This window comes from Apteryx rowi, unplaced genomic scaffold (assembly GCF_003343035.1).
Source record: "Apteryx rowi isolate R43461 unplaced genomic scaffold, aptRow1 scaffold_217, whole genome shotgun sequence".
NCBI classification, from domain to species: Eukaryota; Metazoa; Chordata; class Aves; order Apterygiformes; family Apterygidae; genus Apteryx; species Apteryx rowi.
Genome location: NW_020448497.1, coordinates 1,073,153 through 1,088,273, shown reverse-complemented (window position 1 = coordinate 1,088,273; position 15,121 = coordinate 1,073,153). Strand labels below are relative to the sequence as shown.

Genomic DNA, 15,121 nt, shown 5'->3' with positions numbered 1-15,121 from the left:
CTCCAGGCATCCCTGTCCCCGGGACCCGCACTGTCCCCAGCTCCCCTGTCCCCAAGCTCCCTGTCCCCAGGACCGGCACTGTCCCCGGGCTCCCTGTCTCCGGGCATCCCTGTCCCCGGGACCAGCACTGTCCCCAGCTCGCCTGTCCCCAGGCTCCCTGTCCCCAGGACCGGCACCTTCCTGGCTCCCCCAGCTCCGGGCATCCCTGTCCCCGGGACCGGCACTGTCCCCGGGCTCCCCTGTCCCAGGGCATCCCTGTCCCCAGGACCAGCACTGTCCCCAGCTCCCCTGTCCCCAGGCTCCCTGTCCCCAGGACTGGCACCTTCCTGGCTCCCCTGGCTCCAGGCATCCCTGTCCCCAGCACAGGGCTCAGCTCCCTGCTTCCCGGCTGTGCCTCCTTTCACCCACCCACTCCAAAAGGGGGGGCAGGGGGGTGGGACATGAGCATCCTCTCCAGCTCCGCTTGGGAAAGACGGTGTGAGCAGGCTGGTGGGGAGGAGGCACAGGAGCAGGGAGGCACTAACGGGGTCTGCTTGGCTCCCCAGGAACCCATCTCCGGCTCCCTCTCCGGGCTCGGGGTGATCACTAACTGGTTTTCCCCCCAAGCCGGGGTCTGGCTAAGGGGACAGAGCTCCTGGTGGCAGGGACTGTGCCCCTGGCAGCTCTGCAAGTGCATCTGTCTCCTGGCGCTCACCCACAAAGCCTGTGTCCCCTCCAGCCCGCAGCAGGGTGGCGGGCAGAGGGCTTGGGCCAGGCGTATTCCTCACTGTCCCCGTCCGGTTTCAGGTTCTCTCCAGAACGGGTCTCGCTGGGCTTTCTCTTTCGACATGAGCTCCATCTCCAGCAGCCAGGAGGTGAATCTGGCTGAGCTCCGAGTCCACCTGCCTGATCTCTCGCAGTCCCAGAATGTCACACTGGACATCTACCACAGCCCGAAGCAGAAGTGCCCGGAGAACAGGACCTGTGCGCACAAGCTCTTCCTGGGCACCTTCGCTGGCAGCCCCTCTTTCACCCAGGCCTCCTGGAAAGTGTTCAACATCACCAGCATGCTCAGGTCCTGGCTTCACCAAGAGGTGGCTCCTGGCCACAGCAGTCCTGCAGAATCGGAGAGTGCCGTGGCACAGGATGGACAAGAGATGAGTGGGTTGGCCATCCCGGCCACTGCAGCAGCGAGCATGCTGAGTTCAAGTGACTCCAGCCACGGGGAGCTGGCCATGCCCCAAGACATGACAGACAAAGTCCTGCTGCTTGTCTTCTCCAAGGACAAGTCTCCAGGAGATTACACCCTCATCAGAACAGTGGAGACCTCCAAGCACGTCATGCGTGACAGCGGCTCCAAGGACTTGGGGAACCGGCGGCATCGTAGAAACAGGAAGGAAAAGCAAAGGATTAAAGTGAGCGATGCCCCTGTTCCTGGCCCAGGGGAGGAAGGCAGGTCCTTGTGCAAGAGAGTGGACATGATAGTGGATTTTGAGCAGACTGGCTGGGGCAGCTGGATTGTCTACCCAAAAAAGTACAACGCCTACCGGTGTGAAGGGCAGTGTCCATCGCCTGTGGATGAGACCTTCAAACCCACCAACCACGCTTACATACAGGTAAGAGGGTTTTGCTGTTTCTGCTTTCCTCCTTCTGCTCCCCATCTACCTCCAGCCCTGCTGATTTGAGGCAGGAAACTTATGCTTTCTCCTTCCGTGTCTCCCAACAGAGCTTGCTGAAGCTCTACAAGCCCAACCACGTGCCCTGCCCTGCATGCTCCCCGGTTAAGATGAGCCCCCTCTCCATGCTGTACTACGAGAAGGGTGAAATCGTCATCCGCCACCATGAAGACATGATCATCGAAGAGTGCGGCTGCAACTGAAGCAAGCTCTTCGCATGCTGGGAATGGGAGGGAACGGGCACGGTTCTGCCCAGAAAGCATCCCCAAGGACTAAACCCTGGGACTAAACCTTGACGCCTAAACCATGAACAACAAAGGCCACTCACGCACCGATCAGGGCGCTGCTGAGATCCTGCCACCTCTGAGTCCACGCACTCGTGGGTCTGCGAAGGTCTTGCCACGCTAGGAGAGGAGAGAGAGGAGACACAGTCAGCATTAAGGCAGGGCTGTGGGAAACAGATGTTATTCCTGATGGGGACAAGGGGAATCTCACTGGAATTTCCTCCCAAAGAGCTCCCAGCTGCAACTGAGCCTGCCGCGGGGCAGGAGGGCACAGCACTCTGCCCTCGGGTGTTAAGAGCTCTGTGCCGCACTGCTCTTGTACCTAGACAGATCCACGCGCCTTGCAGGGAAGGCAGAAGAGACACTTCACTGCTGTGCTGTTTGCAGAGCTTGTGCTGAGCTGGTGGGACATGTGATCGCTGCACGCAGCCGGGAGGGAGAGGTGCTGGGGGGGCCAGGGAGGAGCGGCACTGGGGACCCGGGTGCTTTCAGGCATAGTTCGAAAACAAGCAGGGCAGATAGGCCAGGGAGAGAAAGGCCTCTCCTCCCATCAGCACAGCCCAGGGCAGGGTGCAAAGAGCCACAAAGAGCCACAAAACCCCGCTCCCGGCTGCAGAGCTGCAGCTCCGCGAGCCGGCGGCGCAAGCAAGGCCAGAGATCAGCCCCTGCCATGTGCAGGGGATGCAGAGCTCTAGGTCTCGGAGCCTCATTCCTTTTTGTTAAACACTGTGAAAGGCATCAGTTTTTTCTTTTGCACATGATCAATATTCCTGGTAGCTAAAGACTCTCAGAGGGACATGAGCAGCACAGATATTTGACCACACTCACTATCTGTATAGTTGAGATTTTCAGTGCTCCTCAGGAGTTTAGGCATTCCTACTGAAATTTCTATTACGTTTCTATAAAAATCCTATCAGATTTCTATTAAGATGAAGCTGAGATAATCCTAGCTGCAGCAGCGTTATCCCAGTGCCCAGAGCCCTGCGGACGGGAGCGCCAGAACGGGCTTTGCAGCAGACAGCTCCTGCCCTGCCGAGTTCACCCTCTGCGCAGGCTTCTCCGACACAGGGCTGATGCAGGGAGGGAGGGGAATGAAACGCAGATCAAATAAGCTGCTTGCCCAGGATCGCAACGGGAGTCTGTGGCGTGAGAAACACGGACTTGGGGCTCCTGCCTCACAGCTTTCACGAGAAGCCCGACCTTTCCAAGACATCCTGCATTCACCAGGAGCCAGAGAGAGTTTCCAGTGGCAAGCTGGGTACTCCTGGAAATAACGCAGTCCTCAGGTCTGTCCTGGTGCATGTCTTCTCCTCCCTGCCCAGTAACTCCCCAGAAAATCTCAGCTCWTGCACTGCTTTCATCTGTAAAATCACAGCTTTGCTCAAACCATTCCGACCACTCACTGGACGGGTCCAMAATGAAAGGGTTATGGTTGTATAATTGATCAATAAATTATATATTTACAAAAAGCCCAGTGGACTCCGCTAATTTCCACCACCAGCCTTTTTTTTTTTTTTCCTGCAGTTGAATGACTTTCTAGGATGCGATTCCCTCCTGCTCTGGCCAGAAGGTCTCCTTCTCATGGGAACGTCTCTGGTTGAAGTTCGGTCCTAGAAACCAGGCAGCAAACACTTGCTCCCGCCCAAATGCTGAGTGCTTCTGTGCAGGGGGAGGCTCTTAGGCCCCCGCAGGCATAAATCCTGCAGATGACTGGGTTAGACTCACTCCTGCAAAATATGAGGACCAAATTTCTTGCATGACAGTAGTGACTGCTCACTCCAGGGACTTGGCAGAATAGCTGATGCCTTTTATTACACCAGCTGGCAGAGCTGGAAAAAACACATACATTTTCTGGCACAGTGGCCTTTCCCTCAGTTTAAAATAGAAGCAGCCATTCTCCTGATATGACTAACACATAACAGTCCACAACTCTTTTCACTTAAAAATATGAGCTAAATATTTGGACCAGAAACACCAGCCCATCCGTGAGCAAGACCAGCAACCAGACCCTGCTGGGTGTTGTGTTCGCACAGATGGATTTTCTGAAATAATGCGCCCAAACTTCCTCTCCACCCCGCTACCCCTGGGATGCCCTGGCTGGCGTTGGCAGTCTTGCTGGCAGACCACACGGGTTGCTTTCCGTAACTTCACTCCCGCCTCTTGGAAGGCGCAGGGTAGAATTTGGGCACATATCACTGCATCGTCTGTGTGCACGGGTGTATTTGAGAGCTATCCGCATCAACGCCGATGCGTGTAGCATGCAAACGGCAACGTGCTCTGTGGAACAGAGAGGTCCCCAAATAGTGCAACGCTCCTTGTGAAAAAGATATAAAACAGCTCCACGAATGGGAAACTTCTCCTGAGATAATGAAGAAACAGTTCACTCCCTGGTCTGCAGATTGCACATTGCTCAAGAGCAACCCGGGAAGCACCTGCAGCCTTTGAAGAGAAGAGAAGGGCTAAGTGGATTTTCCACCTTTATTTACTCCTTAGAGATAAGGGAAAGGCTGCGTTCTCTAACAATAATAATTTTAAGCCACGCACGGTGCAGGCTGGGGAGGGCCTGCACTCCTGGCTGGCCCCGAGCGGCTCCCTTGCCATGCTCCGGCCCAGYGGGGCAGCTTTCGTTTCCAGTTACCCGCACGGATTGGGACGCAGGGGTGGCGGGGAGCGAGCTGGAGCAGATGGCCAGGAGGAGAGGAGCCACCCCAGGCTGCGTGGCAGGGCTGGGCAGCAGAGGAGATGCCGTGGGGGTGAGCGTGCGTCTCTCCTTGCCAAGCCTCTTCCCTCCCTGTTGCAACCCATGCGCAGCCCGGCCGGGGGCTCGACCCCATGCACGGCCTGGCCGGGGGCTCTGCTCCCCCAGGTTACAGCTGCCCAAACGCCGGGGAGCAGCTCCAGGCCGGGGGAACCGGCTGCGAAGCCCCGGGGAGGTCTCCGGCTGTGGCCCGTGCGGCGGAGGGGGACGACCAGCTGGCACAAGGTGCTCTGGGTGGGCTGAGAGCTGTCCCATCCCTCCCCATCCCTGCCGGGCCGAGCAGCCGGCTGCTCCTGCTCCGCACTCCACATCCTCAGGCGCAGCCTGATTATCTCCAATCCACATCCGACCCACCGGATAAACAAAGCGTGTCTGGTTCTCAGAGCTCAGACCCTCCCCTGGGCTTGATCACCGCTGCTGCTTACACATTCAGACAGCGTTTCACACTGAGAGCATCCAGTCATTAGAGGGTCATTTGCAGGAGCTGTTAAACGCTCAGAAAGGGAGGYCGTGGTGCTAAACCCTAGCAGGAGGCAGACTCGCACAGAAGTCTTGAGACCYGGCTTTTCCTGAAATAAAAGCTAAGATTTTTGCCTCTTCCTTTGCAGAATAGGAACTCACTTTTAAAAACTGTTGTCACATCAGCAGTGAAACCAACAGAGCCACYGCCTCCATCCCACGCTTTCTAGCTCCTCTCCCTGCATCTTTCTCTACCCAGCCCCCTATTTCCMTGGACCTCGTTGAAACGTTATATCTTTGAGATCTCTGTCCCTCCATCACCTTTGTTTGAAATCGAGCAGCGGGTTCAAAAGTTATCGTGTGGAAGGGGAAGGCAGACGGATGACCTGGACGGTCATTCTCTCGGAAGACCAGGATGAAAAAATAAAGGCCGAGATTCCAGGGCTTTAAGGAAAACATCAAAGTGCGGAGGGCCAACAACAAAGCCGCACCACTGTGCTTATGCAAGGTATCTGCTTAAGAGCTCCACTTTGCAGAGCTTGTGCCTGAACGGAGACCTAATCTCTGCGAGCAGAAAGCTTTGCAGCCTCTCCCTTCCAGGAGGCCAATACACATCCTGCTCCGGCAGTCCTCGGCACCCCCTTGCCAAGGGGGGATCTCTGCGGCGGGCAGCACCGCCGGGGCTTGCACCGCCAGCGCAGCTACTCAGCACCACGAGGCGCTGCTGGGGCAGCGGCAGCTGGACACCGCACAGTCCATAGGCAACAGGCGAGGACAGCTGGGAAGGGGACACGGAGTAAGGACTCCTGGGCATCCGCATCTGTTATTTGTGCCGAGCTCCCGATACACCCCAGGGAGGGGTCCGGTGGAGATACCAGCTGGCACGCGCAGCCAGAGCCTGCTCGCCCCCCCGTTTAAACAGAGACACTCTCTTGGGAGCCTAATGCAGGCAGAAGGGACCCGTTTAAGCACCAGTTTCTCAGGAGGTTTGTGGGAGTTTCCTTGACTTTAGCATGAAAAGCATCCTTACATGCCGGGATGGGAAGGAGGGAGTCCCTCCTTCACAATGCAGGGAAGGGACCCCAATGGTAACAGGAGTGCTGCCTACCAAAGCTGCAAGACTTAGGAGCGCAAACAGCAAAGGTTGAGGGACCACTCCGAGCTTGCAGCAGCCTCTGGCCGGCTGGAATCGGGATGGAGATAGGCTGGGAAAGCACTGCTCACCCTGTCTCCAGAGGGACAGCCCAGCGGCACGGACCCCAGGGCTCCTTCCAGCTTCCCTTTGCTGGGCGCACGACCAGACRCTTGTCATGGCCCCATCATGGTTGCAGCCCCTACTCTCGCTCTTGAAAGCGAGCAAGCTTGAAGCAAGTAAGAGCACCGTCTTCTGTGATGCATTTTACATGAAATGCCTGCCAGCAACGGGAAGCAAGTCGCTGCCGCCACCCACCTGTTGTCTAGTAATATCCATGCCTTGGGAGGAACAGCACAAGTTCAGCGAGGGGAAGATAAGCACAGTTTACTTTGGATGCACGAGGAAAGAGTGAGTGAGAACAAACAGACCGAAGCGCCTATCAAAGGCACAAGGGTAATATTTGTACAAATGGTTGATTAAGGCACTAGCTAGGTCATTATGAGTCCAGTGACCGGGACACAGATGAGGACAGAGGCAGTCAGGGCTCACCGCTCTGCCCTGCTCGAGATGAAAGGAGGCAGGGATAGGAAATCCAGTGACAAAACCRACACTCATCCGCTCAGACCTCCACGGAGCGTCCCAGCTGTGGGAGGCAGCCACCGACTGCTGCTTCACCTCCCACTATGGTGGCAGTTCGGGGAGGGCAGCGACACAGCAAGGCCTGAGCTAGCTTAAGAGCTCAGCCTRGGACGTAAGCAACTTCACAGCCTTTTAGTGGAAGGTGATAGGCAAGTGACAAACCCCAGAAAAGCAGGGATCTGCACTGAAAATTGGGAAGCTAGCCTTTACGCAGCTTGTGCAAGCTTGGAGTGCTAGAACAAGCGCACCCATGAGACAGATCCAAAAACCCACCCGAGGATGCAGTATCAGCTGGGGATACAGCTGGGACTGGGAAGGGAGCTCTGCTTCCTAATGAGAGCAGGGGATGCCGAGACTGCAGGCTCTCAGCTTACAGGCACAGGAGGTGGCAAAGCTCAAGGCACAAACGTGGACTGAATTACAGCAGAGCAGATGCATACGAACAAGTGTCACTTAGCCGTATCACTTGTTCACAGCTTTTGTAAAGATGGGACAACTTGCTTTGCCCCCAGCTAATGTATTCAGGTATCCATGGCCTCAGGGCCACACACATTGGGACTCCAGCAGGAATTCTGACCCTCAGGGACCCATTTCACACCTGGCCAGGTGCTGCACAGGATGCTTTCCCTCTTTCTGAATTATCAGATATGAATCACTATTGGAAGCAGCCAGAGCTTTGATGATCATGCCAGATCCACACATGCATTCAAATACCAACATATAGGCATCATGGACACAGACAAAATACTTGACACTTAAAATACTTACTGCATGTTCAGTTATCCTTTGAGTATGGGGGGAAAACAAAAGTATTGCATCTCACAGCAGCTGACACTCATTCAAAAAAGCCACATAGCACAGTCACTTTTGTACCAAGGCTTCTGTTTATGTTTAGGCCACCACAGATCAAAAACTCACAGCAAAAACCTGGAATAAGCTTCTTTCTTTCCAGAGAGCCAGCTGGATGTGCATTTTTTATTGTGGCACAGCCCTTAGCTACAGGATACACCGTTGGCTGTGGCGCACACATCCGTGTGTCTTTCCATTGTGTCGGTACCTCATTTGTTCTAAGGGACATTTGCAAAGGCACAGGACATTGTCCAGGAGCTGCAGTCAGCTTGAGGAGAACACAGCTCTCGCAAGCCAGGTCAGGCAGGGCCGCTGGCACCATATTCCTTATTGAAATCTCAGCCCAGGGTAAATATACTAGTACACTACCTCAAAGGGAACAGTCTGCTTAATGGGCTTGCATGAAAGCCCACACAAAATGTAAAGAAAGTGCCAAATCTAGCAGCTGTTTTGTAAATAGCAACCCTCAGCATTTGTCTGCCAGCATCTCAGCTCCCATATGCAATCCGAGTGTCTTGGTTGTGGAAATGCAAGTTACACAGCCCATCTCCCCAGAAAACAAACACAGCAGGGCTTGGCTGCACAGAAAGCTCTATCATTTTCATTACTTAAAAGATGGCTAAAGCTTATCTGTTTTGGATGGAGTTATAATTGCAGAAAAGTATTTCACAATAGTAAGAGGGACAAAAAATCCTCCTCTTGTGCTCTTTTAACAAGGGGACAACTACCTATGTGGCAAGGGTTATATCAGTACAACTTAGCTGTAAAGTCATGCTCAGGCATTAACTATGAGCAGAGTAGGAAAACAAGCTTCAGCACTAAGTGTATGTACTTACTTATAGCAAAAAAAACCCCACCACAACCCACACACTCTACTCTGTCTTTTAAAGTCTATCCCAAAGTGACCAACTTTGGCAAGCTAACTTAACATGGCAAATTTTCTTAAAGACTAAACTTCCACTATTTCTCTCCAGAAACAAAGCAGGAAGGTTCTGAAGGGTGGTTTGATTCTCTGGAATGACTAGAGAGAAGAACTACTATGAGAACATATGAACCTGACTGACTGCTGTGCAGTGCTCTTAGCCACTGAGCTAAAGCTTAGCAGTATCATTTCTACCTGAAAATATTAGTTTAGCAGGAAAAAGGAGTCAGTCCCAGCTGCAAGTTGCAACACATTCTACTAGCGATAGCAACTTCTCACTGAATGCACACAATAACAAGGCAAATACTATTCTGAGTTGCAAAACACTGATAAAATGACACTTTAAGGCAATAAATTTGAATCTGTTCCCATCAAGGTTTCAGAGAACCACTTCATCTTACCTTAAAGATGCAAGTCTATCCACATCATTTGCTTTGTCTTTGTTTCTTTTGTTACTCATTATTAAAGGCTTGCAGATCATAATGTAGCAATTGAACTTAATTAGCAGATATTTAAATATTATCAGCTAAGACTGACTTGAACAGACACTCATTGTCTTTCAGAAAATCAAAGGTCCAGGCCATGTCCTAATGTGCTTGCTCCTTCTTTGAAATGCCTCCTCAAACACCAACAGTACAAGATGCCTCCATCACACTACAGACTGCTGAGTAATACACATTTGTTGAACTGCACTGGGAGTAGAAATGCAAATACTTACGGGGGAAGCTACATTTAACTGATGGTACAGTTATGTTCTCAGGTGCAGCTTCCTTACTCAAACATAAATCTATTTCTAACATGCCAGTTAAACCTCTCTCAATTAGAAATCTTGATCTCAATTAGAAATTAGGTCAATTAGAGATCTTAATCTCTGCCCTCTAAGAGATTAAAAGGAGAAACAGAACTTTAAAGATGAACAAAAATTTCAGCATGGATCAGAAAAAACAGTGGAAAGCATTACAATTAAGGACTTACTTGCATGCTGGAAGAGAGCAGCTGGTTTGGAAAAGCAGGAGTGGCAACACAGAAGCTGAAGGCTCAGACATTTCCCTAGTAGGGGCTGCTAGAGCCCTGGAAGGCAGCTCAGAGCAAGGGGACCCTCTGCAGGGCTCAGCTGCAGGTGGCTCCTGCTGAACTAATTCAAGCCTCTTCCACCTGTGGCCTGCTAAAGTTCTGTACCATTTCTGGTGACAATTAGTGTAATAGGAGCTTGGGGACACCTGTGACATGACCTAGCAAAAGAACCAGCTGAAAGTGCACCATGAACAGTTTTGATAACTATTTCTGGAAGCAGATTCATAAAGCACAAGCTTCCTGCAGTGACCAGATGTTACACAGGGTACATACTTATGCAAAGAGGGCTTAACACATCTTAATGCAGCCTGTGTCTTGGGGGGGGAAGAGAGACAACCGTGCTCACCACTGTATGTTGGTCTCAAGCCTGTATACAGGATCACCCTACAGATTTTCCCTGCTGCAGGTTAGTAGTTGTCTTGCTAGAATGAATAAAGGATAGAAGCCCAATTTATTGCATTAAACCCCATACCAGGAGACAAAATTATTTTTATTTCTCCCATATATTGCATTTCTGTAACTTTTACAGTAATACAATGATTAACAAAAGCATAAAACTGGAAACAAAAACAATCATTGAGAATGTCTCCCGCAGTCTGTGGCCCATCGCCAGCAGGGGCTGTACTTGTGTATTTGCACCCACACGGAGAGGCTGAGATTCAGTCCTTGTAACAGGATGCATTCTGTTCTCAGAAGTGAATGACTTGCCCTTCCCAGGAAGCAGGAAGGCACTCAAAGCATGGGCTTCTGTAAGCCTAGCTGGTGGGAATCCTCAAGACAAGGTCCCACTCTTCATTGGATAAGCACTCTCAGGGCATGTGCTTTAGATGTCCATGTCAAACTGTTCTTCCTCACCTGTTGAGAAGGACAGGAAAACATGGATGAGTCCTCAAAGTCCCACATTAAATACTAAATATTGTGCTGAAGCAACAATGTTCAACTGTGCCTCAGAGAAACACAGCAGTTTGGACTTCAAGTATGCAGCAGATAAACTAAACCTGCATTCAGGCATCAAGTCTGAGAACAAAACCATCTTGTGCAAGCAGAATGCATACTCTGCCCCCAAGAGGGGATATTTTACTCATGTATAGAGAGCAAAGAAGAGGTAGAGGAGATATCCCTTGTGGAGCAAGTAATTTCTACCCCTGGATTTCCTTGTAAAAAGAAACAATGCTGTTGACAAAGGATCACTGGGATAGACTTCTGTTAGCAAAGACAAATATACATTTCCTGACTTATCTGTATGACTGTATCCATGGTTCATGCAATTTGATAGGATGTTAGTGTGAGTAGTGATGATCAGTTCCTGAGGACAGGGCTTCTTTGAAAAAAGACACAACCAAGCTGGCATCCAGCATGCAGTACATATTTCAGTTCAACAGAGAACCAGCTGAGCTGTTAAAGGTCACAGCTGTGTGTAATAAAAACCATTAAGCAGTACTGATCCTGGAAAGATTTTGCTTAGAGCACAGAAGCCAGTTAATGAATACTCAAACTATTTTTATATTTAGGAGAGGACCAACTGTAATATCTGGTATTTTACGCTGCTTCAAGAAGTAATCTCATATAAAACTTTAACCATTCAAGAGCAGTATTTGCTCATTTTACTCCTAGCATGCCTTTCAACAAGCATTCAAGTTCTCAAAGTAGCCAATGATCTCTAGTCTCCTGTGCCACAACCTTTATTTTGCTATCTTTTGTACACTTGCAAGCTTCTGTAGAAGCTGCTAGAGCCAACAAGGGCTATCATATCCTAGCTATAAATATTGAGTTCATCTGTACTCCAGAAGCCTTGATGTTAAGAAAAAGAAACTTGCATCTCAGGTTGGTATCCAAAAAAGCCCCAGACCAAATCCTGCTTTGAATAGTAAGCTGATCATTTTCAAAAATGCAAAGCCACTGCAAAATGGCACAGGATAGCCACAGGCAGAAACAGCTGCACTCATTCTCTCAAAGGACTATTAATCCAGTAGCGTTTTCCCAAATGCAAAATTAATGAGAATAAAGTGATAACATGACACAAATTGCACTTAAATTACAGAAAAACATTCACATTGCTGGAGACCATATTAGAACCTACAGTGAGTAATAAAGCTCCACAGCACCTTGATTTTGCAAGAAATTATCAAAACATCAACCCTAGTTCACAGGAATTATCTGGCTCCATCTCATGTGTAAACTTTTGTACTTCACTTGTTTTTTGTGCACTCACCTACGCTCACTTTCTCATAATTCTGGACATGGTTGTTTTCAATCTTTGACTCCTCCACATTTGGGCTTGTAACACCTGGAATGTCCGGAAGGTCAGGTGGTGTTTTGGCAACCGGAGAATTGCGGCACTCCATCAAAAACTTACGATCATAAATAATTCTAGTACCTATAGAAAGAAGATATGACACTTTTGTATTTTGATGCATGAAAGACTGCTATGGTATTTGGGTTACTTGATTGTTCCCCAAGTACTAAGACAGGCATAACATTCCCTTCAAGAGACCTGCCTGGTCTACATTTCAGGTCATAAAGTTTGGGTATCCAAATCACAGCTATACATGTAAAATAAAGGGCATATTTAAAAAGATACTTGTTACATAGCACTCACTGCTTCAAGCTACCTCAGAAGAAAGTCAGATACCATTAACACTGTTTATAGCTGCAAGAAAAAGGCACAAAAGAGTCAGCCACCCAAATAATAGTTTTGCTACCAGTCTGTGTGGACAGAGCACAACTCCAAAACCTAGTCCACTGCTGCATCCAACAGATCTGATCCATTCCACCTAACATGAGGTCATAGCAAAAAAAGAAAAAGTAAATTGAATTTAATTTCAGTTTGTAAGTATAACAAGCTTTTCCAAGCTGTCAGGGGCTGAGAACTATAGGCAGATACAAGCATATGTATCAAGAAATAGGAAGCAGCAGGGTGTGTCACACTGAACATTGTCCAGCAAAAACTTCTACAGAGTTCCTGCCTTTATGTACCATGTGCTGACTGTGCAGCTTAGTTATATATACTCTCAAAAAAGTCTTTAATACAGTCCTTAATGCCCATCCATTTTAATGGTGAATCCAGACCACATCCCACTCTTCCTGCTTTAAGTGAAAGAAAAAACTTCAATGGATTAAAACAAGCCTCAGAGGGAACAGCAGAGTTGAGGCTCCATGCACAGATTTCTAGGAACACCACTAGACTGAACAGCTTGTTCCTTACAAAGGAACTGGTGTTGGAAAAAGCTCAAAGCCACAGAAAAGAGATCCCTCCAAACAGACCGCAGCTTTAACCCAGAAAGTACTGAAAAACAGTTGTTGTTTCCCCCCCACACGCACACCAAGAGGAAAGTTGCAACACCCCTTTATGGACTGGACCTTTACTTTACTTCCATTCCCATCAGAAGGAAAAATCAACTTCCCATATACTCCAAGTTTTGGCCATAAGTATACACATGTGCAGGGAAAAAACTTGCCTTTATTTTGGAGCACAGCTAGAAAGTAAGTAGATATTAGGAAGTTTTGCCAATGAGATCAAGACACTAAACTTTTCAGGAACAGGGTTTGGATTTGAGTTGTTTCTCCAGATCAAAGAGGGGAAAACCAATCCAATTTAGAAGTATGCTCCAGCAGTTGGTCAGGATTTGAGAGAAGGAACAATCCCAGGCTGTGAGTTAAGTTACTGGAAGGCTTACAAAGGCAAGGGTGGTACTTCCTAGAACTGCAGTTCACATACCGAGTATTAGGAGCACATTTCATAACAGGCAGACAAGAACTTCCACTCCTGGTTTGCATTCGTTCGCTCAGTCACATGCGCAGAGCTCCGCTTACAAAAGCGGACACCCTGTACCAAGCCAAAGCAGCATTGCTGACAACAGCTGTCAACAGGAGCATAGCTTGGTTGGCGCTCGACATCCATAAAGGGACCCCTTCCAACTAGCTCTCCTCCCACTGTAGGGAACATTTAGTATTCACCGAGCACACRGAAAGGCTATGCAGCACGGGAACTGCTCTGCTCCCTAAAGCCTGGCTTCAACACCTGACCATCTCTGCTGTGCAGCTGGAAGGTCAGAAGGGGGTTTGGCTCATTTTGAATATTCTCATCAGAACTAAGTTTGAAGGAAGTGTCCTAGTAAAATACCATCTTGTTCCTCCCCTGCCAGAGACAGCCTTGTAGCTCTGGCCTTTACGGAGCACAGGAATTGCTAGCTGGGCCACTCCACAAGTGACCACATCCCTGTTGAAAGGGTCACTGCCTCCACAGCGGAGTCAGCAGGACTGGCAGCACATCAGTCCCTCAGCACCAGCGTCCTCTCCAGGTGCATCATTATAACAGATGTCACCGATTTCAAGCATGGCACATTCAAACTCTGCTCTGGGCCCACACAATCTGTTCTGCTATGGCACAGGTTTGCCACTGCCCCAGCCAGTCTTAAGAGAAATAGCAACTTCTAAAACCACCCTGAAAAGAGCTGCTGGAGCACACAGCCAGCAGGTAGCACATTGCAGATGCTCCAGAAAGCTACAGGAGCAACCTGACAGGCTTCAGCTGACACAGCTCAGAGCACCAACTACCAACCACAGCTGTCCAGAAAACTTCCAACAGGACTGTGCAGAGCTGGAAGCTCACAAGAACCAGAGGGACCATCCTAACAGAGCACCACACACCCTCCAGAAAGGACGGAGCACTTCAGCACCAGGAACCTTATTCAGGAGGCAGCTCCTTCTGCTACAGCTGAGCACTGTGAACACAAGCAGGAACACCACCCACCAGCATTGCTCATTTCAAGCATAATGAGCAACACAGCTCTTCCTGTGTTCTTGCTTGCGATGGATGGAGCTGGCCCAACTCCCGAGCTACAAGTTCATGTGGAATTTACTTAGGGAAAGACAATGTGTGCATGTGCCTGTGGCAAATGGGCAAGAAGCCCAGACAAACAAGAACAGAGTATTAACGAGAACAGGCTCTTTATGCTTAAAGGTCACATATCACCTCTTGCACTCCTCCTTGCTTCTTTATACTCAGCAGTCATCTTCTCTGCTGACTGCTGCAATAAGAACAGCAGTTTACCTCCTGTGCTGTCAGATCAGGAGGGAGCTTCTTTGTTCTGCCGTCCCCTCCAAAGGGGGCCACAGAGCCCAGAAAGGTCTGTGAAGGTACCTGAAAAAGGAAAATTGACTCCTTTTGTCAAAGTGTTGCACCAGGTCAGGAGCCAGAAACTGTGGTGAAGCTCAGCTGACTTGCATCAAACTCAGTGGGCCTCCCTGCTCCTCTGCTGCTGGGATGTGACAGCTGACACTTCACAGAGCATCAACATACACTTGTTCCCTTCCCTCAGAAGGATCCCTTTTATTCACAGACTG

The 15,121-nt window shown here is 49.8% G+C and overlaps 3 protein-coding genes across 4 annotated transcripts in view; 1 reads left to right on the top strand and 2 right to left on the bottom strand.

Annotated features, from left to right (window-relative positions):
- ASH2L (ASH2 like, histone lysine methyltransferase complex subunit) overlaps positions 1-776 on the bottom strand; it is a 15,481-nt gene extending 14,705 nt beyond the window's left edge. For both annotated transcript variants that reach the window (XM_026064433.1, XM_026064434.1), the window contains exon 1: positions 695-776. The gene's annotated coding sequence lies outside the window, so the exon portion shown is untranslated. The remainder of the gene's footprint in view (positions 1-694) is intronic.
- On the top strand, positions 696-1,973 carry NODAL (nodal growth differentiation factor). Its single transcript, XM_026064442.1, has 2 exons — positions 696-1,595; positions 1,706-1,973. The coding sequence occupies exons 1-2, from the start codon at positions 828-830 to the stop codon at positions 1,856-1,858; spliced, it is 921 nt and encodes a 306-aa protein (XP_025920227.1). The 5' UTR covers positions 696-827; the 3' UTR covers positions 1,859-1,973.
- An 8,256-nt stretch (positions 1,974-10,229) lies between these two features.
- Positions 10,230-14,825, bottom strand: EIF4EBP1 (eukaryotic translation initiation factor 4E binding protein 1). The gene is made up of 3 exons (XM_026064441.1): positions 14,751-14,825; positions 11,988-12,152; positions 10,230-10,630 (listed from the first exon to the last, which is right to left on the bottom strand). The coding sequence occupies exons 1-3, from the start codon at positions 14,788-14,790 to the stop codon at positions 10,599-10,601; spliced, it is 237 nt and encodes a 78-aa protein (XP_025920226.1). The 5' UTR covers positions 14,791-14,825; the 3' UTR covers positions 10,230-10,598.
- Positions 14,826-15,121: the final 296 nt, after the last annotated feature.